At 40.7% G+C, this 25,589-nt stretch overlaps 1 protein-coding gene across 1 annotated transcript in view; it reads left to right on the forward strand.

The window, feature by feature from the left end:
• The window catches only part of FBN1 (fibrillin 1), a 261,212-nt gene that overhangs the window by 116,402 nt on the left and 119,221 nt on the right, over window positions 1–25,589 (forward strand). Inside the window, exons 7-10 of the mRNA XM_081508461.1 lie at window positions 3,681–3,878; window positions 7,196–7,321; window positions 14,891–15,016; window positions 20,700–20,858. Of these exons, the coding sequence (XP_081364587.1) occupies window positions 3,681–3,878; window positions 7,196–7,321; window positions 14,891–15,016; window positions 20,700–20,858 (609 nt within the window). The remainder of the gene's footprint in view (window positions 1–3,680; window positions 3,879–7,195; window positions 7,322–14,890; window positions 15,017–20,699; window positions 20,859–25,589) is intronic.

The following is a 25,589-nucleotide window of genomic DNA, read 5'->3' on the forward strand; positions in this document are numbered from 1 at the left end:
TTGCCTGGAGAATGCTACGGGCAGAGGAGGCTAGCGGGCTACAGTCCATGGAAACGTAAACAATTTAACATGACTGAGTGACTAACCCACACAAATACTGTTTGGAAGAACTGAGCCAAAGAAAGAATGATGGCTTAAGCATTTGACTTTGTCCAGGCACTTGCTGTGTTTAGGAGCAGTTTGGTTGTACACCACCATGGTGCTGAGTGACTTCTTTATTGACAGAATGAAATGAGGGCAGAGATTTTACTCAACAGCTCAAGCACTTTTGTATTCTTGTTTGAATACAGTATCTGTGGAAGACAATAGTAGATTTTTAATAGATCTGGTATATTATGAAGGATATTAAAATATACTTAGAATTTGACAATATAAAAAGCTAATCAGGTAAAAAAAAATGTGGAAACAGAAAAAGACAACAGTAAACTGAGGAAGTATCAGGAAATAGGGCTGGAAAGATGGGCAAGGACAGCAAAGGTCTAAGGTTAGTTTTCTGAAAAGATAATGCTAGTGCTGTTTATGTACCAATTACACAACTTTTGGCCTGTTTGCATATTCCTTACTACTGTTTACTTAATATTTTTCTTTATATTTAAAGTTCTTTTATTCATTCTCATCATAGCAAACACACCTATGAAATTATGAGTCTGGTGTGTTTGTATTTTTTAATAATAAGAATTAAAATTAATCTGTTCAGTTCAGTTCAGTTGCTCAGTAGTGTCTGACTCTTTGTGACCCCATGAACCGCAGCACGCCAGGCCTCCCTGTCTAACACCAACTCCCGGAGCCCACCCAAACTCATGTCCATTGAGTCGGTGATGCCATCCAACCATCTCATCCTCTGTCGTCCCCTTCTCCTCCTGCCTTCAATCTTTCCCAGCATCAGGGTCTTTTCAAATGAATCAGCTCTTCGCATCAGGTGGCCAAAGTATTGGAGTTTCAGCTTCAACATTAGACCTTCCAGTGAACACCCAGGACTGATCTCCTTTAGGATGGACTGGTTGAATCTCCTTGTAGTCCAAGGGACTCTCAAGAGTCTTCTCCAACACCACAGTTCAAAAGCATCAATTCTTCGGTGCTCAGCTTTCTTTATAGTCCAACGCTCACATCCATACATGACTACTGGAAAAACCATAGCCTTGACTAGATGGACCTTTGTTGGCAAAGTAATGTCTCTGCTTTTTAATATGCTGTCTAGGTTGGTCATAACTTTCCTTCCAAGGAGTAAGCATCTTTTAATTTCGTGGCTGCAATCACCATCTGCAGTGATTTTGGAGCCCCCCAAAATAAAGTCTCTCACTGTTTCCACTGTTTCCCCATCTATTTGCCACGAAGTGATGGGACTGGATGCCATGATCTTAGTTTTCTGAATGTTGAGCTTTAAGCCAACTTTTTCACTTTCCTCTTTCACTTTCATCAAGAGGCTCTTTAGTTCTTCTTCACTTTGTGCCATAAGAGTGATGTCATCTGCATATCTGAGGTTATTGATATTTCTCCCAGCAATTTTGATTCCAGCTTGTGCTTCCTCCAGCCCAGCGTTTCTCATGATGTACTCTGCATATAAGTTAAATAAGCATGGTGACAATATACAGCCTTGACGTACTCCTTTTCCTATTTGGAACCAGTCTGTTGTTCCATGTCCAGTTCTAACTGTTGCTTCCTGACCTGCATACAGGTTTCTCAAGAGGCAGGTCAGGTGATCTGGTATTCCCATCTCTTTAAGAATTTTCCACAGTTTATTGTGATCCACACAGTCAAAGGCTTTGACATAGTCAATAAAGCAGAAAGAGATGTTTTTCTGGAACTTTCTTGCTTTTTTGATGATCCAGAGGATGTTGGCAATTTGATCTCTGGTTCCTCTGCCTTTTCTAAAACCGACTTGAACATCTGGAAGTTCATGGTAAATGTACAGCTGAAGCCTAGCTTGGAGAATTTTGAGCATTACTTTACTAGTGTGTGACTATTGAAACCATACGATATAAAACTGCCTTGCATCCCATCATAGCACGCTTTGTTAAGCACTGGAGTAGAGAGACAGAGATGTGGAGATAAGGACTTGATTTTTGGACCATTCTGTCCATCTCTCAAGTGCTGCCATAATTTGGGCTGATTTTCTTGCTATACTTCACTGGATTAAGCTTTGTATTTGGAATTTCTTAGAAGGCTCATCTCCCAGCATAGGCATTAGGGCAGTGCCATTGATCACAGGTGACTCATTCTAGCAAGATAGAAGGGAGAGTGAGGAAGAATATTTAGTGATGGGGAGCAGATGGGGTCGTAATTGCAACAGAGAGAAAGGAGGAAGAAATACACAGGATGGAGGTCCGCCAACTGGTAAGAGTCAGCTATTGCCCAAATATTGTCATGGTTCAGCCTGTTCACTCTTGTGGGTACTGTGATAAAGAGTTGTCCTGAGTGAATTGCATCTCCTGTCCCCTGAACTACTTGGAGAAAGAAAAAAGAACATCAAGATGAGAATATAGGCCAGTCACACCCAGTGATTTTCATAAACCTGTAGAATTCAGTGGTGAAAGGAACTTAAATGGGGCCACTTAGTCCACCCCTGGACTCATAGGAAATGGACTCATAGGAAATGCTCTATCTGTGCACTTCCGAAAATGACATGAGGAAGCATGCAGTGTTGGTTTGTGGATAGGAGCCTATGAGTCTTGCCACAGCCCAGCCTACCTTATCTGCCAAGACCACTCTAGAACAGAAAGGGCCATTATGGCCCAGATTTCCACTACAGGGAGGCTGGTGATGGCCTGGCTTTGGTCCGCTGTGCTCACTATATCATAATCTTTCTTGTTTGCTGGCTGCTGAATCCACACTGACTTTCTCCCTTAAGGAAAAAAAAAAAATGGAGATTTTATATTGGTTGAGAATACTTGAAAATGGAACTTCTCCTGGGGTCTCAGCTTATCCTTGTTTGCTTTAAGATGATCCTTTTGCCTGTGGAATATGGTGATTTCAGATCAGTGCCCTCTGTTTTTAAATATCTGATGTCTTTTGCAGAGCTAACTGTTTTGGTGGTTGTTTTTGTTTTGAATGAGGCTTTTTGTTTTTTGTGTTTTTTTGGTTTGCTTGTTGTTTTTTTTTTTTTGTATTTGAAGTAAGATGGACCAATCAAAAGAAACAAATAACTATTTCCTTTTTTCAAGAAACTCTGGAGAAAAGGGTGTGCTGACTTGCCTTGTTGCAAGTTTGAAATTCTTTGTTTTCGCCAACCTAAATAATAATAGACTGTAAGCTTAATGAGGGCAGGGGTTTGATCTCTTTTAATCACCAAAGCATCTATATGAAGCATGGGAACTGATTTGTAATAGTTCCTGATACATTTTATTAGGTGAATGAATGTGTAAATAACATTATTGTGTCATTTTTGGATAGCATGTCCCAGTTGTAAAGTATTTTCCATTAGCTCATCTGATCCTCACAACAGCATCTTCAAAGTGGATAGAAGCTGATATTTTTATCCTCATTGTGTAGATGAGGTAAATGCAGTTCAGAAGTGGAATGGTGTACCCCAGGCTTCACATGGAAGTTGGTGATATGTGGTTCTTTCTATTCCTGAAGACCATTTCGCAATTCAGAATCCGGCAAGATGGGTCCAGCTGTTCTTCTGTGTGATAGTTCCTGCTTTTCTAGACCTTCACGGAATTCTCCTTCTTTATGTTCAGATTACAGGACAGGTCCATGTTTTACTGTGATCAGCAACCAGATGTGCCAGGGACAGCTCAGCGGGATTGTCTGCACGAAAACGCTCTGCTGTGCCACGGTCGGCCGCGCCTGGGGCCACCCCTGTGAGATGTGTCCTGCCCAGCCCCACCCCTGTCGCCGCGGCTTCATTCCAAATATCCGCACAGGAGCTTGTCAAGGTAAAGCCCGGGCCAGTGGAGTTATTAATGGATCCATCTTATTTGCTCTGGAGAGCCATTCTCCAGTGAAGTTGGAGAGAATGGAAAAGCAGTGTCAGAGGCATAACTTCACGATTTCGCTGACGGCATGATCTCCAACTTAGGCATTAGGAGCGTGGCTCAGGAGAGAGCAGCTGGCCCCTCTGAATTTTTTCCTTGCCAGCAGTCCGCCCACCCCCCGCTCTTACCCCCAAAGTGTTTCCCAGGAGTGATATGATTCTGTTTACAGCAATGTTGTACATTATAGTAATGCTGTGTATAAACATGAAACAAAATTTGTGAACAAGGTAGTTTGTTTTTCTTAGTTTTTTTTTTTTTCCCCCTTCGTTTGAAATTGTTGGAGTTCCTCTGTCTCATGGGTTGTACTTAGTTGACCTGAAAAAAATTGTTCCTCTCTCCATTTTACATGCTACATTATGCTTTTTCTTTTTTATAAAACAAGTCAGAAATAAATTAGGATTTGTTTCACAGTTTTAAATATCCCCAGATGTCGCCCGCTTGCTTCTTCTCCTGCCTCCCATAGAAGCCCTTACTCTGTTTTTGGCTTTTACTCCTGTTCTTCCAGCTGTACAAATTCTTTTATTGTCTGGATGTCTGGCAGGAAATAGGAGGAAGTGAACAGAGGCAGCTCTCCGCTAAACTGATGGGCCTGAAAACTTCCAGCCTGTATCTGTTTCCTTTAGACATCTTCAGTGCTTTTTTAGAAAGTTGCAGTATTTTCAGAAAATTCAAGGTATGCTTTTCAGAGGCACATAGATCCTAGTTTGGTTCTGTTCTGTATGTCAGTTCTAAGGATAATGTGCAATGAAACAGAGCTTGAGCTTAATCACACAGTTCTGTGGAGCTCCTTTAAATTATACTTCAATAAATTCTATTTCAGATGAACACTGTCGATCCTGCCCCTTGAATGTATCCTTCTGAATGTTAGGAGTAGCAGGAAGTCACTTTGAAACCCTGGAATCACAAAAGGGTAGATTGTACAATTTTATGTAATAAAGAGTAAGTTTATTCCGCTTTTCCTCTGATGCCTTATTTTTCTCATCCTTGAAAAGTCTTAGGGAGTTTTGAGAAAAATTGTTGGCCTTGGTATTCTGAAGATGGCTAATACCCCTGAACTCACCAACAGTGATCAGAAAGCCAGGTTTGAGGGCCCCGCTGCTCATCCATGAGCCCTAGACAGAGGCTGAGGTGCTGAGAGAATCTGGGGGAGGAGAGTAAAGAGAGGGAGGGAAATGCTGCTTCTCCATAGCTTTGATACTCATTTTGTACAATCCAGACTTTCCCATCGTTGTCTTTCTGTTCCTTTCTGACTCTGCTATTCAACATCCACGGGAAAAAAGAGGTTTTTTTTATAAGAAGAAAATTCATGAAAACCCATGGAATCAAAATGGCACTTATAGTACCACTTTGAGAATGAAATTCTTCATGCTTTTTTTTTTTTTTTTTTAAAGAATCTGTTATCAGCTTGGGGCACTGTTTCCCTGCTAGTGTTTTTAGTCCTTAGTCTAGATGTGAGGGACTGTGGGCAATGGGCTCAGAGAAGAGTTTATTCCATCTTCAATCTTGGAATATATGACCAGCGGATAAGTGTCCTCATACATATTTCCTCTTGGCTGGAAGTTGTGATTGACAAGACTATCTAGTTTTGCTTCCATGTCCAATTTTAATTTCAAATAACATTTTAATAAACACATTCAGCATATCAAGAATGGAAAATTCTGGTGTAAGACAAAATAGAGATCAGCTATAAAACATAATCTTATTATACTCACATATTGTCATCGATTTGTGGGGCCAGGACATTCCATTTGAAACAGCAAATGACAGTTTATACCAAAATAAATTGTTGTTCAGGCAGTAACCCTCTTCCAACACAGCAACTTGTTTCAAAAACACAGATTGTTAGAGATTTTACAATTGGCAATTGCTCTCTCACTTCACACAGTGGAGAGTAAAACTAAAGGGTATATAGGCTTCCATGTTTCCAAAAATATACCCAGAGGAAGAAAAGTTAGACCGCCTCCCTAGGGTTTCTTATTAAACCAGAATTTTGTGTGTTATGGATGAAGAGATTGAGAGGATATCCATGTACATTTACCAGCATCTTTCTAATGAGCCTGGAATGATAACTTTTGTTCCTGGAAAGTTAATATTTGGGGTTCCATGTAGGACCAGAGTTATTTCTTGAGTGCTGAGGGTTTAGCAGTGAACAAAACAGACAAAGAAACGGCACTCTGGAATCCTGCATTGAAAACATCAAAACAAAGCAAGGAGATATTTATTAGGTCAGCTGGTGATTGGTCGTATGGGGAAACATGAAAGAGTGAGGAAGAGTGGTGAGTGATGGGGAGCAAGGCAGGTGGCATGGAGAGGGTCCCCTGCTGCAGTAGAGCAGAGATCTGATGGGGGGCGGGGACAGCATGCTCCATGCAGCTCTGTGGAGGAAGAATAGTCCAGGCAGGGGCCCCTACTGCCAAGCCCCGAGGCAGAAGCAACTTTGCTGTATTTGAAGAACGGCAGGGAAGCCAGTGTGGATGGAGAGGAGTGAGAAAAGGGAGAAGGTTAGGAGGTGAGGTCAGAGAGTAGAGGGGTCAGTTAGACTCTTGCAGGACTTAGCATGGAGCTGGGACAGGAGCCGACTCACCTTTAAAAAGGTTCCCTCTGGCGGCTGCTCTGCTCTCTGTTTTTGGCTTAATTTCCTGGGTTGTTTAATTTTTATTGTGCAAGACAATTCTCCAGAATTTACGGTGAACATTTTCCATTTCATTTGTATAAAAACATGAGCTGTCTCGTGTAGTCTGAGTGATCTCATTCAAGTAAATTCTGTTTGAACTGAATCACTCAATACAACTCTTAAAGACAGTGTTACTATAGAAATGTGTTGCATTTTGACTCGAAGGATTTCTCGAATACCTCTAGTTATCTCTGTCAGTCTTTTCATTATCGTATCCTTGTACTCTGCCGCATGCATAATAAAACTCACAGAAGTTAGTACCAACATGCTCCTGTGTATGAGGAAAGATAGAAGATGGGGAAATAAAAGAATACTTTTGACTTCTAATAAAGCATTACTGACAAAGTTATGTTACTCAAATTATTCATTTTGCATAATGTAATTTGGAGAAACGGTTTCTCTCATCATGTTCCAACTGCGGTGATGGACAGATAATGCATTGATATAAATGTGATAACTGTGGACGAACTATCATATTTTCTTCTGCAATGAATTTGATATGAATTTCTTTCTCTCTGTCTCGCTCACTTCTAAAATCTGACAGATGTGGACGAATGCCAGGCCATCCCTGGGCTCTGTCAAGGAGGAAATTGCATTAATACTGTTGGGTCTTTTGAGTGCAAATGCCCTGCTGGACACAAATTTAATGAAGTGTCACAAAAATGTGAAGGTAAGAAATATCATGCTTTGCAGTTAAGGAGTGGAGGGTGGACAAAACCCACATCAGTGATAAGCTATTTTCAAATTGTTCCTAAATCCTTCTGTCTTGGTTATTCCCATGAATGTGTAAATATAATATTCTTACCAGGAATAATATGCCTTTCTGCTATTGAACCAGAAAAAGCCTGCAGCTTTTTCCATTTTCATAGACCCAAAGTAAGAGATCCATCTGAATCAAATTAAATATTAAAACATGAAATGTTCTTGAACCAATATCTGGGTTAAAATGTTCAAGACACATGTTTTTGCATAGTTCTAGAGACACGAATTTGAATTTGGTCATTACATATCATTCAGAATGACATATCTTCTGATGTTTTTCTAGTTAAAATGTATGTTTGATTTTTTCCCCCCTGTAGAGAGATCTACTAACTCATCTATTTATGCTCCTGGTACAAGTTTAGGATTTTCTTTTCTTCCTATCGAGTGGAAACCTTTTAATGTTAATCAAACAGAAAAATAACTTGAGGTAAATTTATATATTTGAATTTATAGATTGAACTTTTAAAAATGTGTGTATGGAGAATGTGTTCATATTCACCATTTCTGCTCTTTGCCAAAATGAGGCCTGGCTTCCAAGTGTAATAAATATATTTTTATATTTTTTTTCATGAGAGGGAAACATCCAGGAAATAAGTAGGCAGCATTGAATTCTTTTCTTTAGTGAGTTCATATATTGTATATATGTAATGTTTGACAGTGTAATAGCATTCTCAAGGCAACATCTCTCATCAGGCTGAGCACAAAAGACCTTTTCCTTCATTCTCCACTCACTATCTTTGGGGGGAGAGAAGGTTTCATTTTGAGGCAAGCACTTTTGTTGAAAGGAGCTGCTGTTGTATCTATACTCCTAAAACCTAGCAATGAGGAAAACATACTAAGTCATTTGTCAGGAGTTGGATCATTAATCTTTCCTTGTTGATGGCCAGGGTATATCATATGTTCAAAAAGCAGCTTTAAATATGAATTACATTTAAGAAGTTTAACATCTACTTGCCCTGAAACTGAATAATCTGTGATAAAATTATCTTTATGGGTTAGACTTGTTTTTAAGTTATTAATCATCCTATAATTTGTAATGATATGTTCTTGAACATGATATAAACAGTTGAGGTAGCTGTGAAAATACTTAGGTTCTTTCTAAGGAAGACATTAAAAACATTGTTTCAAGTGAATAAAGTTGACTCCATAGGCTATGTATTTTAGAAGTTATATTGTAGATTAAGTTAGAAGTAGAGAATGTTGATACTGAAAGGGCAAAGAATTTACCTGGTTTTACTCTTTTACATTATAAATTAAGAAATTGTCTTGGGTGTGTTAAGTGCCCTGACTAAGTCATCAGATAGTGCTAAAATTTAACTTCTTTTGGTTGACACTCTGGTGCTTGTTGTACTGTATTATATTTTTTCCTGGATGCAAGTCATGGCTCCCGCTTTACTAACAATATTTCCTAATATTTTGGAACATTTAAAATATTATGGTATAGATTGCCAGGTAGTATCATACATACCTTTTATGACATTCATAAGCTTTATGGTTTATCGCGTGAAAAATGCACATCAACAGTGTGTCATTTTTAGGCTTTCTCAGCTTATTACATTTCTGCTTCAAGACATGTAGTTAGCTTTAGGGCAATATGCTACATATGACTTATCCAGTCTGTGTTTTGTTTTCTGGGATTATAATAGCTTCTAGTTTCAACTAGAAATGTTTTCCTGTGACCTTTGCTTTCATTCAGACCAGTGAATCTGCATCAGTCAGGGTTGCTCGTTTTCTCTCATTGTGAACTAGACAGAAGATGCACAGATTTAATGCTCATACTGAAAGAAAAGTGATTCAAAATTCTTTCATTAATGCTAAGAAACCTATTAGAGTAGTGTGTCCAATGAACCAAAAATTCAATCTGAGAATTACTTAATCCTTTTCCACAAATATGTTTTTTTCTGGCTACATATTGAAGTCAGTAGCTAGATAAAAACAGAATACTTTTGGCTAGATCATTTTTTTTTCTTTGCCATCTCCTGTTACATTAAATTCAGATGATGGTTTTTTTTCCACTTCTTTTTAATTTTTTCTATGCAAAATTGACATGAGAAGAGAACATCTCATTAGCACTCCATGGACTGTGACCTGGAGACTAGTTTGGGCACTGTTGCCCTGTCTAACTCTGGTAGGAAAGTAGTCAGAACATCCTCCAAGAATGCTCGGTGAGGGGTCCCCTCCTTCGACTCCCTGGCTCTGCTTCAACTGGTAATGGCATGACTCTGGGAGTGGGGTAATCTCCAGGTGGTAAATAGAAGGATTTCTGGACAATCTGGCACCCATCACAGAGGATATCAAGAGCCGACATGTCCCCTAGGAAGATGGTCAGGCCGTGGGCTGGGGGGTGTTCTGTGCCCTTGTCAAAATGGTTCTAGTATATTTGCCATTACTTTGAGTGGTTTTTAAATGTATCTTCCTCTTGCTATGGAGAGGAGGGAATTGGGTACTTGGAAGCCCAGAGTCATTTTTTACAGTTCAATCAAAAATTGGTTTTAGCCAATTTATAAAATGCCAACCTCCACACCCTCAGCGATGGCAAAAGCAGCTTTGTGTGACATCTTCCTTTTGCAGAATTCTACCTTACTTCTTAAAATATCCCCCCTTTCCCAAAACTTTTTGGAAAATCATGTGCCAAGTTTTATAGCAACATATCCAATTTAGGTACCTTTAAAATATAAATTAACAAACTGGAGCAATTAAATAAAAATGATTAAATTTCCATAAATTTAAGAAGAAAAAGATTAAAATTTATAGCTATGTTTGAGAAAAAGGGCAACAGAGTTCATGCCCACCTTTGTTGTTGATTTTTCCAGTGACTCTAGAGTGTGCACGCTGAAAGAACACACGAGCCTTTTCTTTTTGGAAACCAAGTCCGTATTTGCATAGGTTACTGTGGGAGGAAATTAAGAAATAAAAAGTGTAATTAAAGGATTAAGTTTTATTTCTGGAAGAAGTCCCTTGGATTCCTAATTAACCACTAATATTTTGGGACTTAGATTATCGCCAGCCCAGCCTTTAGCAATTATTAACACTGCATGATGCAAAGGACTTTTTCAAAATGCAGCTCTTAAGTCTGTGCACTCCCTAATATGTGAGCCAAAAACCTTAAGACTTCCCCTTTCTAAAATAATGGCGTATTTATCTGATGCAGGGGCTCTCATCCTCTCAGGCACCAAGGAAGATTCCTGGGGCCACTTAATACATTGCTATCGATCAGGCTCCATCCTCCACAGCTGGGACAGGCCCTGACTCACTGTTCAAGCTCCCCGGTTCCCATCCAGTTGCTGAACAGAAACTCTGTGATAGAGGAACAGGAGCCCTGGGAATAAGGTAGACCTAGCCCTGGCAGTGTCCCTTCTCCTGTGTGTGATCTTGGACAAGTCAGTTACCAGCTCTGAGTTACATTGGCTTTCAAATGAGGAGGTTGAATAAGGTGATATCTGGGTGTTCTTTCCAGTTCTGCAATCAGGCCTCCATCTTCACATTTCTCACTGTTTCTCTCAGTTGGGATCTGACAGCTGGTGCTGCATGAACAAGGAACCATGCAAACTGGCAAGCATGATGTGACTATAAATTACAAATAAGGCTGATGTGGGTTGTTTTTGACACAACTTGAAGAATTAGCTTGTTAGCTTTATAGTCACCTATTTTACACTGGATTTCAGGTGTCTAATAAAGCAATAATAATAATAATCTCACAGGCTCGGTGGTACTTAAAATTATTAGGTCACATAATGCTTTTGAACAACTGCCAAACTTTTTAGTTCCTTTTTTTTCTTACTTTGTTAGTAATCTAGACAGTCAGGATCTAGAGAGTCATGTTAACTGGTTTCCCTCGTCTCTCAGTCATTTCGACATCTGTGATCCTGGATGAAGCTCCCAGATGCTTATCTCAGAACTGGGACCCAACTCTATCTACCTGCCCTCCACCATCCTTCCTCCCATCCTGCTAAAGGAGTCCCAGGATAGGGAAGAGGCCAAGGGATGGGAAGACTGCCTGGAGAGAGCAGATGAAATAGAGAGATAAGAAGGAAGAAGAAGAAAAAAGACTGCGGCAGCAAATCAAAGAGGGAAGGGTCCTGCCGTTTGTGCCTCTTCTTAGGTCGACAGCAAGAAGCCAGTGAGGCCAAGGGCATGCTGCTTCCCAGCAGCTCTGTCCTGCCCCAAGGAAACAGGGCGAGGTATTCAGAGCACAGAAGTAGCTTTTCCCAGCCAAGTTCTACTCCCCACCAAACCCCTCAAAATGGATTTACTTTTGTGGCTGGCATTTGATACAGATTGGTTTACAAAAATGCTAAGAAATCCACTGATCTCAAGTTCTCTCCTATGTAGGATCCCTGATGTTCTATTAAAAGAAGATAAACTCAGTGTGCTAAGAGCCTGGAAAAATAATAGTATGAATGAGTTTCAGAGTATCAGTGATTTTGATTCAGATGCTTTATTTCAGACTTTCACTGTCAGGGATTCCCACCACAGCCTGCTCATGGAATCATAACTCACTCCACTACCAGGAAGTGACTAGACTGAGAAGCGGGTGGTTCAGGAAAGTGGAAAAGCCCTAGATTCAGGAAGGGAAAGGGTGTGTCACCGAGGAGGAGATGTTGAAGGGGATTCAGAGCCATTTAATAAGCTCCTTCAAATTGAACAATTTGGCCTGGTACTTTAGCTTTATTTTTGTGAAAAGTAAAGAGGTACACACTACAGTGTGTTTCCTGACCTGTTGACCTTTGAAGGTGTGCATCTAGGTGGAAACCCTGCCTTTCCTCCCTGTCCAGCCCCTGGCAGTTGAAGACTTGGGTTTAACATCACTTTAGACATGAACCTCTTTGTTCTTGTTTTGGGTTTTATTCATGCCAGTTTTCTAAAGGCCTAAGTGGAATGCACCAGAGTTATAGAAATCAGGTTCTATGATCATGCCTATAGTGTGAGGGTTAGAGGAGTTGACATAATGCATTTGGACAATGCCTGACACTCAATAAAAATTAACTCTTATTATTGTTGTGTTGTCTTAAGGGTCCAAGTCTAAAGTAGTCAGCATGTGAAAGAAGATGTTTCCTCCACCTGTCCAAAGTTAATTCTTGTTTTTAAATAACTTTTTTTCTGATAATACCCTATCGATTTGAATAACCTCTTTGGATATTGATGTCTGTTAAGTGACCTTAATGAGGATGACAGCAGTCTTTTTTACAAACACATAGAAAAATGTTTCTTTTAATAGATACTATCTGTTCACATAATTTTTGAGAGCTGTTAGTTATGTGACTCAGACATTAACTTTTAGGGATACTTTGAGAAAGGTGCACTTGTCTTAATACCTTTGTGTTATAACCTCCTCTCTCCTTAGATGAGGTTGTTGGATCCTCTAAGCTCTTTGATATAGTTGTTTGGCTTTTTGTTGGTTTTAGGTAGGAGTGTGACTGGTAAATACAGAAGGATTGATGTTAAAGAGCTGCCTTAAAATGATCCTTGAGATTATGGTTAGAGAAGGACTAATGCTGAAGCTGAAGCTCTAATACTTTGGCCACCTGATATGAAGAGCCAACTCATTGGAAAAGACACTGATGCTGGGAAAGATTGAGGACAAGAGGAGAAGGGGGCAACAGAGGATGAGATGGTTGAATGGCATCATTGATTCAATAGATACGACTTTGAGCAAACTCGGGGAGACAGTGAAGGGCAGGGAAGCCTGGTGTGCTGCAGTTCATGGGGTTGCAGAGAGTCGAACACAAGAGTGACTGAACAATAAGGTTGTGCCAGTTCAGGACTCTTAGGCTCTGTCCTTGGCTGTTTCTCTGCTTGACTTTCACTGACTCCACAGTGATGTTTATATCTGTCAGAGTAGAATATGCACCTTTTTCCTTACACAACTTCACAAAGACAATCTGTCTGGGTTAGCACTGACTCTAACATAAGCAGTGACATATTGGTTGGTTTAGCCTCTAACCTAGCCTAGAAGAATAGGGGTTTTGCTTTTAAGAAGGTTAAACTGCATGGAAACAGTGTCACTGCTGTCTTTTTGACTAACCTGGTGAACTTGAGTCAGAAGACACTTGAATCTGGCCCACTTAGAACTCTTGTTTTGTTTTGCCAGTGAAGAGCAGTCCTGAACCTAGAGAAGAAAGGTTCTTATTTTTAAACTCCTCACAGTGGCAGTCTAGCCACTGCAGTGTTCCAGGAAGCTTGGGTCAGACTGTCCCTCTTCCTAGGTCAGTGCAGAAAGCCCCACTTGTCTTAGAGAAGAGGCCACGCAGTTACCCAGGGCTCTGAGTTCACTTTTAGCCTCAGCAGGAAGCACTCAATTTCTTCTCTCCCCTCACTGGTGCTGCATCTATTGACAACTGTCAGTGTCTGACTGTGGCTCTTGAAAAGCTCTCCTTGAAGGAAATGGTCAGATTTGTCCTAAGCAACTCCCACTGCTTCCTTAAGGAGACCCAGTGGCCTCAGGCCCTGAGGACTAACCACAGCTTTGACCTCAGCTGACCCCACAGGGGATTGGGGGATTTGAGTGGTTTTCATAGTTGTACCCTTTGGAGCGAGATGACCAGACCATTATCCCTCCTCTGCAATCAGCCAGTGGATGTGGGCGCCTGGGAAGGATGTAAGCTCTGATGAGACAGCCCTCGGAGCTCAGGCAGTCCCGAGAGGAGCTGAAAGCTGGAGGCCGTCTCTGGACGGCACTACCAGATCTGGGACAACAAGTCATTCCCTGAAAGGATATCTGGTGAAGCGTCTCAGTGTCTGCCACAATTCGCTCCCTGAACCCACGGAAAATCATCATAGTGCCAGTTTGGGAGCCCCTGAGAACACCAAGTTGGCCACGTCTTGGTCAGCAGTCAGACCACATGGTCTTCTCTTTGGGGTTTCAGTATCTGTGGAAAATCAGATCTAAAACAAATTCAGGAAGCGATGCAGAACATAGAATGAAAAGAAAGGGAGCTTAACTCAATGCAAAACATGAAAAGGGAAAACAAAATTTTAAACAAAATATTTGAAACAACTGTCCAATTTTAGATTTTAAAGGCAAAATTTCTTTCATTTTGCTCTAATCTTGCAAATTTGGTAAATTTCTTGGGTGAACCTGTGTGGAAAGAAGAAGCACCCTGACTTTGAATTAACAATTCCGTAGGCAGGTTTTTGTTTGTTTTTTTTTTTCCTCGTGGTGCTGGAAAAGATTGAGGGCAGAAGGAGAAGAGGGTGTCAGATGAGTTGGGGGGACAGCATCATTGATGCCATGCACATGAACTTGGGCGAACTCTGGGAGATGGTGAAGGACAGAGAGGCCTGGCATGCTGCAGTCCATGGGATCGCAAAGAGTTGGACATGACTGGGTGATTGAACAAGTACAGGCAGCTTTTATTCCATAAAGATCACTATTTCTGGGGACACGATTTGACAAGACTTAACCTCTGAATTCTTGGAATGATGGACAGTTTTATACTGCGTCCTAAGAATACTGAAGCTCTTCTTTTCATTCCAGATATTGATGAATGCAGCACTATTCCTGGAATCTGTGATGGGGGCGAATGTACAAACACAGTCAGCAGTTACTTTTGCAAATGTCCCCCCGGTTTTTACACCTCTCCAGACGGTACCAGATGCATAGGTAGGTGTGATTATAAGCAGTGTGCAGTTTCTCTAAATCAATTCCGTAAGAAACATCATTCTAAACAGCTTATCAAGGGAGATACATATTCTTACTTGAAGTAAAAATGTGCTTTCATGAAGATCTATTAAATAGTTGACCATTCTCTTAAAGAACAGAGGCGCCTGCAGTCTTGTTTTGAAATTTCTACCTCCCGTAAAGAGATGGTCCAGGAGACCCTACAGATATACTCAGTGTAAAATTAACTTTGCAGCGATGTGACTGTCAGACCTGGAAGCCATCCTCCACACCTCTGTCTCTTTACCCCCACCTTCAGTCATTTCCTGGGACCTATGTTAGTTCAGGTCAGAAGTTTTGCAGCAATCTCTTCATTGCTATCCATGCTTTGTGGTTTCCCTACAATCCACCTTCTTAGATTTATCTTCCTAAAATGATGCTTTGATTAAATAACTCTCTTGCTCAAGAACCTCTGGTAGTTTTCCACTAGGATTTGGTAATTAGTGGTTTTCAATTTATGTCCCACGGAATCTTCATGGGACTGCAAAGCCCTCTAGGATTGCTAGGATGGGAGAGGGGGCAGGAAAAAAAAAAGGGGTAGGCTGAGTACAAAAGTTTCCTGCCACCCCAACTCCCATGAACACATGCTAGGTAATTTTCCTTTTATCTGGAAGGGTGTTAGGCTTCCATGTAAAATATCAATTAAACAAGAGGTTCTGTTGTCAAAAAAAGAGAGAGAGAGAGAGAGATTTGACAATTGCTGGATTTAATAATTGCTGAGACTTGTTCAAAGTCCAGTATTCTAGAATAAAGTTGGAGTTCAAGAACGCACAGCCCAATAGTGAAGGAGCTGCACTCTCTGACCCCTTCCAACCTTTCCGACTTGTCATTATAGTCTCCCCTTCTCACCCCCAAAATGGGCCATTCATACCAACTCCTTCATTCATGTTGCAGCACTCAGGATGTACCCCCCAACTCTAGCCTCCTTTCAACTTCTCCTCAGATTCTCTGTCTTTGAAGGTGTCCCAGATCAGCTTACCTGAAAGTGATTTCTCCCCCCATCCCAAACCTAAGGATACACTCATTATACATGGTTTTATAGGGAAATTCTGTGTTTCTATGTGTTTTTATCTCTGTAATGAAGAAGATAGTTCTCCTTAAGAAACACTAACTGCTATCCTTATGTTCCTGGTGGTGGTTCTCAGCACAAGTCCTGACATGTAGTAGGTACTCGTAAGTATTTGAATATTGACATAAGTAATTTCTTATTATAAGGGCAAAGTTAGGAAACCTGTGGCGAAAGGCCCTGGAGAAAAATGAATGCTGTCGTTTGATGTTTGTTTCTGGCTCAAATTTTCAAAGACAGTTTCACATCCTCACCACAGGCCACGAATTTCAGACCAAAACAGAATTGCACCAAAATTCTAAATTCCTTTTTAGTTAGTCACACATAATAAAAGTTGAGGGCAGTCTCCCAGTTGACATTTGAATAAGATCAACTCATGAGGGAAGCATATCTGGGTTTTTCTTAGAAACGATGATCGTGGTGCCTGGATGGCCTAGTTTTCCAGAATCTATCCATAGATCTTGGAATTGCATAAAAGGATGGCAAGTACAGTTCATGTAGCTCCTTTTTCTCCCCATACTATCCCAAAGAGCACATGACCTCCAGTGCTTATGCTTAGCAGAAGTTCTTTCCTGGCCAGATAATAGGTAGATTTTTCTTGTTGTTGTTAACCTTCAAAGAGCGCAAATGGCATTAAAATGATTAGCTTTAATCATTTTAACACATTTACATATCATAGAGTTTGCATTTTTAAAGTTCTTTCCTTTCTGCCTGATATATCCACACTAACTTTTTTTACTAAAAGGAGGGAACTAAGATTCCTGGGTCACCTCCTAGGTGTGAGGTATTTTATGGAAATTATATGACTTAATGTTCAAAACAGTACTGTAGAAAGGGAAAAGCCAAGGTTTAAGAAATTTAGATAAATAATTTGGTCCAGTTGTTTAAGCAGTTAATAAATGAGGGAGCTCATATTCCTACTTGGGCTGAGTTCACAGTCCGGACCCCGCCCACTGCTTCTGACCCCTCCCAAATGAACACAGGATGCAGTAAACCTTTGCTTGCCATATTCCTAGGCAAGCACCATTTCTGCCTCCTTGGAACTACATGGTATCCATAATTAGCAACTTGCTATATAGAATGATCCCAATGACATTTCCGCCTTCTCTACTGCTGATATTTCCTGCCTTGGTAAACCACAAAGACCCCTAAAATTATCCCCAGTGACAAGAAAATATGTGTAGTCTCCAACTTATGAACAAATCCAAGGTTTGTTGGCAAGTTGGTTGTTTGGAATTAGTAAATCTAACCAGTAGGAAAGCCCGTGTGTAGATCATGGAGTGTAGTATCTTCCTTAGACATCTCTTTGATCCATGATATTCCACCTGTTACCTTATGTTATCATGTTTAGCAGCTCTCAGGTCTCACCAGTCCCAACTCTCCCTTTGTCCTGAAAGATATTGCAGTCTTATTGCATTTTATTTTTTGCTCTGTGATCTTCCTTTGGTACTTTATAGTACTTTTCGTAGGGTTGTCTTTTCATATTACTGTGTTCCGTCTCATCAATTCCTAGGAGTCTTAAGATGCTGTGTACCTAGCATGGGCCTCACAGCTCCTAGCTCCCAGTTGGCCACACTAGTGTTAGTGATTGGTTAGGGGAGACCTGTTGACAGGCTAGGATGACCTGCAAACACACATTTAATCCATCATATATTTGTTTTGATATAATGTGATTTCTGGGTCTGGAGAGAAAGGCCAGGTGATTCAGAAGCGGAGAAAAGAAGAAAGTTTCCTTCTCCTCTTCTGCCAAGTGTCTTGGCCAGGTCTACGGTTCCTCCAGCCTCCCTTTTCTCCAGGGGATCTTCCCAGCCCCCAGCAATTGAACCTCAGTCTCCTGCATTGCAGGCAGGTTCTTTGCCATCTGAGCCACCAGGGAAGCCAACCTCCCTTTACCTCCTCTAAATCTTACCATTCTTCCCCCTCAGTTCCAATTCCCATAGATCTTTAGATTATTTTAAAGCCACCCCATATCCTCTGGGCAAAGTGATCTAGCATCAGATGATTTCCTTTCCATTTCCTTTGGCACTGCCATCTGTTGACATGGAAAACTTCAGGCTGGTATGTCCAAGGGTCAGTTCCTCTGACTGGTTCTGCTTTTCACAAATCTTCCCATTGGTTTTCGTTACAGTTATGTCATGTGAGTGTGTATTCTCTTAACAGAACCCCTCCTTCAAAAAAAAAGAAAGAAAAATTAGTAAAATGATTATTGTAGATGCAGGTGCCATTGATAAATCAGTACCTGCCAGCAACCCAAATGTGGTTGGTAATTGCTCCAGCCTCAGCATTCACCATTTTGTTCAAAAGTCTCTGACCAACTGATTTATCATGTAAGTCAGCCAGCTGGGCAGTAAAATAATATCATAGATAATTTGCAAAATAATAGACATTAGCTCATTAGGAGTTTGAAGTTGGCAGCTGTAGGTCTCAGTTTTTCTCTGAAAGATAGCCCACACTGAAAATTGTATATACAAATTTTGGTCAAGTGTTTATACTGGGTTTTGACCACCAAATTCATTTGAAGCTGGGATATAAGCCAGTTTTTGAACGTCTCTTCCCATTCTTAACAGTCTTTGGTTTTCATGCCCAAAATATTAATCCTGGAGTATATGATGTATTAGTGGCTTTAAGGAAATGCAAATTAGGAAGCAGGAAGTTCTGTTTCTCCCCCTTCTTCCTAGGAGAGATGCCACCCATATCTCCACAGAGCATTCTTTGTCTTCACTCCCCTCTCCATTCATTTACCCTGGATCAAACTTGTTCTGCCTCTTTGCTGAGACTGTCTGTCTGACCAAAGGTGCAGGAGCTGGGACCACAAAAAATTTCTGGAAAGCATACTCATACATGCTAGTGGTTTTAAGTACTTTTTAGAAATAATCTCATATCCTTTAAAGCTGACCCACAATTTTCTCTTAATGATTTGTCTAGGTTTGTTGTAACCATCTTCACATGATGTTAATAATTTAAGTGTTTCCAAGTTAGCCTTGGTTTTTTCCTTGTATTCCATTAATTTATTGCAACATGTAAGATTTTAAGGCTTTGTGTTTTCAAGAGTGGTGTAGATGAAAGCAATTATGGGTCTGATCCTCTCTGATCAAATGATGGTTAATATGCAAACTTACAAGAAACATAGGGACAGGTTTTTGACTATAAACAAATTCTTCACCTTACAAGAGGATTTCCCAGTTGTATTCCTTCATATGACAAAATACTGGTTACATTTAAAATATTGGTTACATTTCAAAAGTTTATTTTATAGAACTGTACAGAGATATGTTTTACTTGGAGAGATATACCCCTAACATATGACAGATCAAGGTGTTCTGCAGTTGGCTCCCTGCCTCTGCTACTCCATGGCATGACCTCAAAGGGTCATGGAACAGTTAGGTTTTTCCTTTGTCATAAGCTCTTTTCTGGTAGCTCAGAGTTGTACTTCAGTGTGTCAGTGTTGTGACAACAGTCAGACATGATGTAACCCAGTAAAAGTGATATATATATATATATATATATATATGGGCTTTCTTGGTGGCTCAGTGGTAAAGAATCTGCCTGCCAATTCAAGGAACATGGGTTTGATCCCTGATCCAGGGTGATCACACATGCTGCAGAGCAGCTAAGCTTGTGTGCTGAGACTGTGCTCTAGAGCCTTTGAGCTGCCACTGCTGAAGCCCGTGTGCCTAGAGCCTGTGCTCCACAGTAAAAGAACAACTGCAGTGAGAAGCGCAGATACCACAACGAAGATTAGCCCCCACTTTGCACAACTAGAGAAAGCCCGACACGGCAGTGAAGACCCGGCACAGCCGTCAATAAACCTTTTTAAAAAGTGATAGAAACATCTTCCTCTGTTGCTTTGAGAAGATACCTTTCTGCCAAAATAAACTTTTGATTCCTTTAAGAATTATTGTATCCTATAGCACTAAGAACTTGCAACTGTGTACATTTTGAACTTGTATATCATTAGCTTTATCAAATCTGTTAGGGCCTCAGGACCAAAGGAAATCTTGACTAACAAGCATTGGATCTGACTGCAAAGTGGCTCATTCCTTTTCGAAAAAACAGTCTCACGAGTCTGACAGTTTCAGACTGAAAAATAAGATCTTTTAGAAATGTAGACTATCATGCAGACTTCATATTGTTTTAAAATAGATTTATATCAACATTTGCCTAAAGTGGCTCAAATTAAGTCCTTTGAAAGGAAGGACAACACAGCCTCCCTTCAGTATAGAGACACGACCCTGTCACCGCCAGTGATGTTCTTCATCTCTCTTTTCTGATGGTCCATGTGGTTATAATCATTCGTCCCCACCTTGGGGATGGAATGCAGGACTTGGGCCAAGCGCCCCAGCCCTCAGGGGCAGAAGGTGTGAAACGGAGGAACAGAGGATCAGGAGCATTGTTCCCGGTGCAGTGCGCACAGCTTCCCTTCCAGGGCACTGCTGCTTCCGTCCCTCTGTTCACCCCACCCCAGCCCCAGAGGGAAATGTGGAGGTGTGGGGGCAAGAGAGAGTCTTCCCTACGTTTGATCTCAGTGACCCCTGTGTGGGGGTTTCTTTGTCTTCTCAGATGTCCGCCCAGGATACTGTTACACAGCTCTGGCAAATGGGCGCTGTTCTAACCAGCTGCCACAGTCCATCACCAAGATGCAGTGCTGCTGCGACGTCGGCCGGTGCTGGTCTCCTGGGGTCACAGTCGCCCCCGAGATGTGTCCCATCAGAGCAACTGGTAAGAGCCCTTCCATTTATCCACAGAGCATCCCATCTCAACTCCTGCAAGCCCCATTGATAATGTGCATGCTGCAGTTCTAGTGGAAACCAGGGTAAGTGAATAAGATTCCAGAAAATAAGAGAGAGAACCTTCAGAGAAATTTCCCCAGGTATTGAGCAGGGGAAACACAGAGGTCCGTACACATGACCTTGTTCTCAGGTACTTAGAATCTTACTTAGCTTGCGAATTACCGCTGGCTAGCAACCTGACCAGTCTGGAAGAACTGGCTCTTCCTTATCCTCATGTATTTCTTTCGGCTCTCACGTAGTGCTCAAAAGCTCACTAGAATAAGTGTCAACTTATTCAGAGCCTTTCAGGTGAGTTATTGTGGATGTAAATTTCTTCCTGCCCTAATATTTGACACTCCCCTCTTCTTCCTTGCCAAGTAGTCCTATTGATTTTTTTTTGTTTTGTTTTGATTTCTCTCCCACGTCTTATTCATTTCCATGTAAAGCTTATTTTCTCTCATCTGGACTATTTGAGTAGCCTCCTACCTGGTCTCTGTGAAGTCCACAGCTGCCACAGAACATTTTCCAAAGCCTATCTCAACTGAAATTCAGTTTTAAAACATTGTGTCTGGGGAAAATGTAGAGAAAGATGTCCAGAAAATTTTTCTCAGGGTAAACTCAGACTTATCTAGTGGTCCAAGTCACTCCATTTCTTGAAAATAAAGTTTTACTTTTTGGCAGAAAAGTCTGCAGATCTGATCCCAGTTCATCTTTTAATTCTTGTTCTTCGAGGTAGCTTTATTTTCTAATTACATTATATAATTCAGCTTTCCTTGAACCCAGCCTGTGCATTTCTAAACTCAAGTATCCTTTCTTCCCAAACTTCTCCTCAGTTCAGGTCCTTACTCCCCACTCCTCACCCCATCACCTCTACCTGTTATATGCCCTCTTGTTGGTTAAGTTTCCACTCAGATATGACCTAATCCATGCACATCCCAAGATAGCCACAGCAGGAAGTGCTACCTTTCAGCTCAGTTCTCTAGGTTTGTACTGTTGCTATGATACAGATACCATCTGCTCAGCTTTGGGCCCATATGTGTTCCTGTATTGCTTTTTTGCTAGCTGATAAATTTCATTAGGGGGTCTCAGTCATCATTACAATGCCACATTCCTTCTGCTTTTTTAACACTTCACCAGTACTTGGCAAAAACTTGCTGATGGGAGGCATTCGGGTAGTGTACAACTTATTAGGTGACATCTTTCCCACCAGTTGTAGGTAAAAACTGGGGTTATAGTTTCTTTTCAATCTGGCTTCTGAAAGTGTGTTTCAATCAGGAAATTTTAGGGGAGAAAGTCAATATGAGGATGGATGAATGCACAGTTAATGAAATACTTCAGAGTGTGCTATTCACAGACTATGAATGCCCCATGATCATGGATTATAGACCTGCTCACAGATGTTATTTTTAAATTTCTGTTTATTATTGAGGATTATATATATGAATTAAAAAGCAAGAAAGTCTTTTCAATATATTTTAACATATAACAAGCTATATATTGCCATACATTTTGACTGTCTACAGCCTAAAAATATAATGCTCCCTCCTTAGTTCATTAGGGGGACCATATAGTAGGTCACTGTTTAGAAGCACATGACTTTCTACTAAGACATACAGCATGGATATCAGGAGAATTGCTTTTTGAATATATATGTTAACTTAGGCATCAGCAGCATTGATGTGAATTCTTTCCTGTCTTGATCAGGCCTTGAATAGAAGAGGGAGGACTAGAGTAGGCTTATGAGCCTAAAGACTTACTTTAGGGAGCATGGAGCAGAAGTCCTGGTTCCCCTGTGTGACTTTCCAGGGAGCTGCTCTCCCAGGGGTACCACTGAAAGATGTACAACCCCAAGATAGGCTCAGAGTAGAGCAAATGGATAGAGCAAACTAGTTTTCAGGTAGATGTGTGTGTTTGCTCTTTGTTCAAATGTTCCATACCAATACCACAGAGCTCTAGGTTCTTATTTAATGAAGAATGATAACATAGAAAGGATTATTTCAGATTGGTCAGCTTTTCACTTAAAAAAAAATAATCAGTTTCATCTCCAAGTTAAATGGAGATAGAAAAGATGGACATCAGTTGAACAAAATTAGCCCCATGTTGCTGATTCTGAATGTAAAGGGGCTAAATGGAAAGTTACTAAACTAAAGAAAGTAGGAAAAAGTACAGAACCCAGACTGATACTCTTTCATGGAGAGGTTAAGATAAATTTAATGGCATGCTTGGGCTTCCCTGGTACCTCAGTGGTAAAGAATCTGCTTGCAATGCTGGAGTCCCATGTTCGATTCCTGGATAGGGAAGATCCCCTGGAGAAGGGAATGGCAACCCACTCCAGTATTCTTGCCTGGAGAATTCCCATGGACAGAACCTGGCAGGCTATAGTCCATGGGGTCACAAAGAGTCAGACATGACTGAGCGACTGACACACTCTAAAATAATATAACCACTTAATTAGCAGAAATGCTGATAAGCTATCCAACTTCTTTTATAGGAATTCTAGAAAGTGAAAGAAAGTGAAGTCGCTCAGTCGTGTCTGACTCTTTGCGACCCCATAGACTGTAGCCTACCAGGCTCCTCCATCCATGGGATTTTCCAGGCAAGAGTACTGGAATGGGTTGCCATTTCCTTCTCCAGAGGATCTTCCCAACCCAGGGATCAAACCCGGGTCTCCCGCATTGTAGGCAGACGCTTTACCGGCTGAGCCACCAGGGAAGCTTTAAAAGACGTTTTAGTAATCCTAAAAGACCTTTAAAAAAGAAGATTGATTGGTGATTGGAAGCTAAGTACAATTGCATTTCAACTAAATCTATCATAGTTAATAAATTCCTCTTGTGTGCAATTTTCCAGGTAAGGCTGAGAGTATGAATTAATTGTGAGTTAGATATGATCCTTGTTTAAAATGCTGCACAGTCTTAATGGTAGAAAGTTGTAAGAAAGCAGGTAGCCAGGAAATGATGGATATGGCACATCCAGGTGATAATTCTATAAGAAAGATCACTGTGATTTGAAAACAGGGATTGTAGCATTCTGATTCAGGGAAGCATAAACAACATATAAATCCTTTCCAAATACAGTCAGGCATTACTGAATCTCTGTGGATTGAAATTCCAGATCAATAATGCATAATAGAATTCTCTGAAAACATAAACTTAATCTGAGCTGGAAATGTCAGATATGATTGAAAATGTTTCAGTAATGGATCAGAAAATAACAACAAAGTACATGGTAGCTAGGTATTTTTAGCCAAATGTAGTGGACAGTATGTCCAATGAGGTTGAAATATGCATACATTTCAGTAAGACATATTACTGTGTCATTGAATAAGTCAGATTTTAGTCCACAAGGAAAATAAAAAATACTAGCCTAATTTCTATTAATGGATGAAGGTAGCATGGAAAGTATCTATGGGAGAATTCCTGTGTGACAGAGGTAATAAAATTATCAACATTCTGGAAAGAGGGAAAAAAGAAAATTTAAAAATCATATAATTTACTTTTTGAAGAGAACTATGACAAAATATGGCTATTTGTAGGAAACATGAAAATGGATAGTTAAATAAATACCCTTCTCAAAACTTGAATACTGCTTAAAAATACCAGTTTGGAAGTCTCCCTCCCTGCTGTCCCTCCCTGAAATGTGCTGCAAGTCTAAACATGATTTATTCTAATAAAGAACTGGCAGTGTGGAAAGTAGGAATCAGTCTGTATGTGCAGTCATAGGGGAAACAGTTGATCATCACCCTTGGTGCTCCTTCTGCCCCGTGGACTGTTTCTCCTCTGTCACTTTTTTGTCTTTTACAAATAGGTATTCATCAGGGCTCTGTCTCCTTATTCCCTTCTCTTCACTTTCCACACCTTCCTCATAGGAGCTCACCCATTCCCATGACTTTAAACACCACCTGTCCACTGATAACCCCCAAACTTAGCAGCAGCCCTGACTTCTTCTCTAGGCTTCAAACTCTCTTATAAAACTACTATGTGACTTCTCCACGTGGATGTCTGATATCTCAGAATTCATCTGTTCAGCTTTTGGCTTCTATTCACCAACCTGCTCCCATCACAGTCTTTCCCATCTCAGCAGACGGCACTAACGTCAACCTTGTTTCTCAAGTGGAAAACTACAACTCACTCCTGATTTCCTGTTCTCCCCAGTTATGACTTTCCTATGATTTCCTATTCCCTTATTTACTGACATTTACTCCTTCCCTGAGCACAACCCATTTATCTTATCTCTAAATATGCTTCCAATGTGATTACTTCTGTCCAGCTCCCTGGTCCAGCCATCCTTGTCTTGCCCTTGGTCTTCTGCAGCAGCCTTGTCTCTCTCTGGTACCTTCTCCAGATGCCAATGAGAATGATCTGAAAATGTTCATCTGATCATGCCTCATCCCTGCTAAAGACTACCAGAGGCTTTACAATGTACATCAAATAAATCATGTATTCTTTAGAGCTCTGTGGGAGCCACAGGTGGGAAGACTGGGTGGAGATCGTGGCATCTTATTCTATGCTACCTTGAGGTCAATTTTGGCATAGGTAAAGACTTATTAGGTTTTAGGAGGGGTATGTGGTACTACCATGGGAAATTTTTCTTTTTTTTTTGGTTTTGAATTATTGTTTCTGCGTGATTGCTGCTCTGGGTATTAGCGATGGGAATGAAGTCTGTTGGCTTTTTGCCTTTTCTT

Source organism: Giraffa tippelskirchi, chromosome 7 (genome assembly GCF_054371585.1).
Source record: "Giraffa tippelskirchi isolate mGirTip1 chromosome 7, T2T-mGirTip1v1.2.pri, whole genome shotgun sequence".
Lineage (NCBI taxonomy): Eukaryota > Metazoa > Chordata > Mammalia > Artiodactyla > Giraffidae > Giraffa > Giraffa tippelskirchi.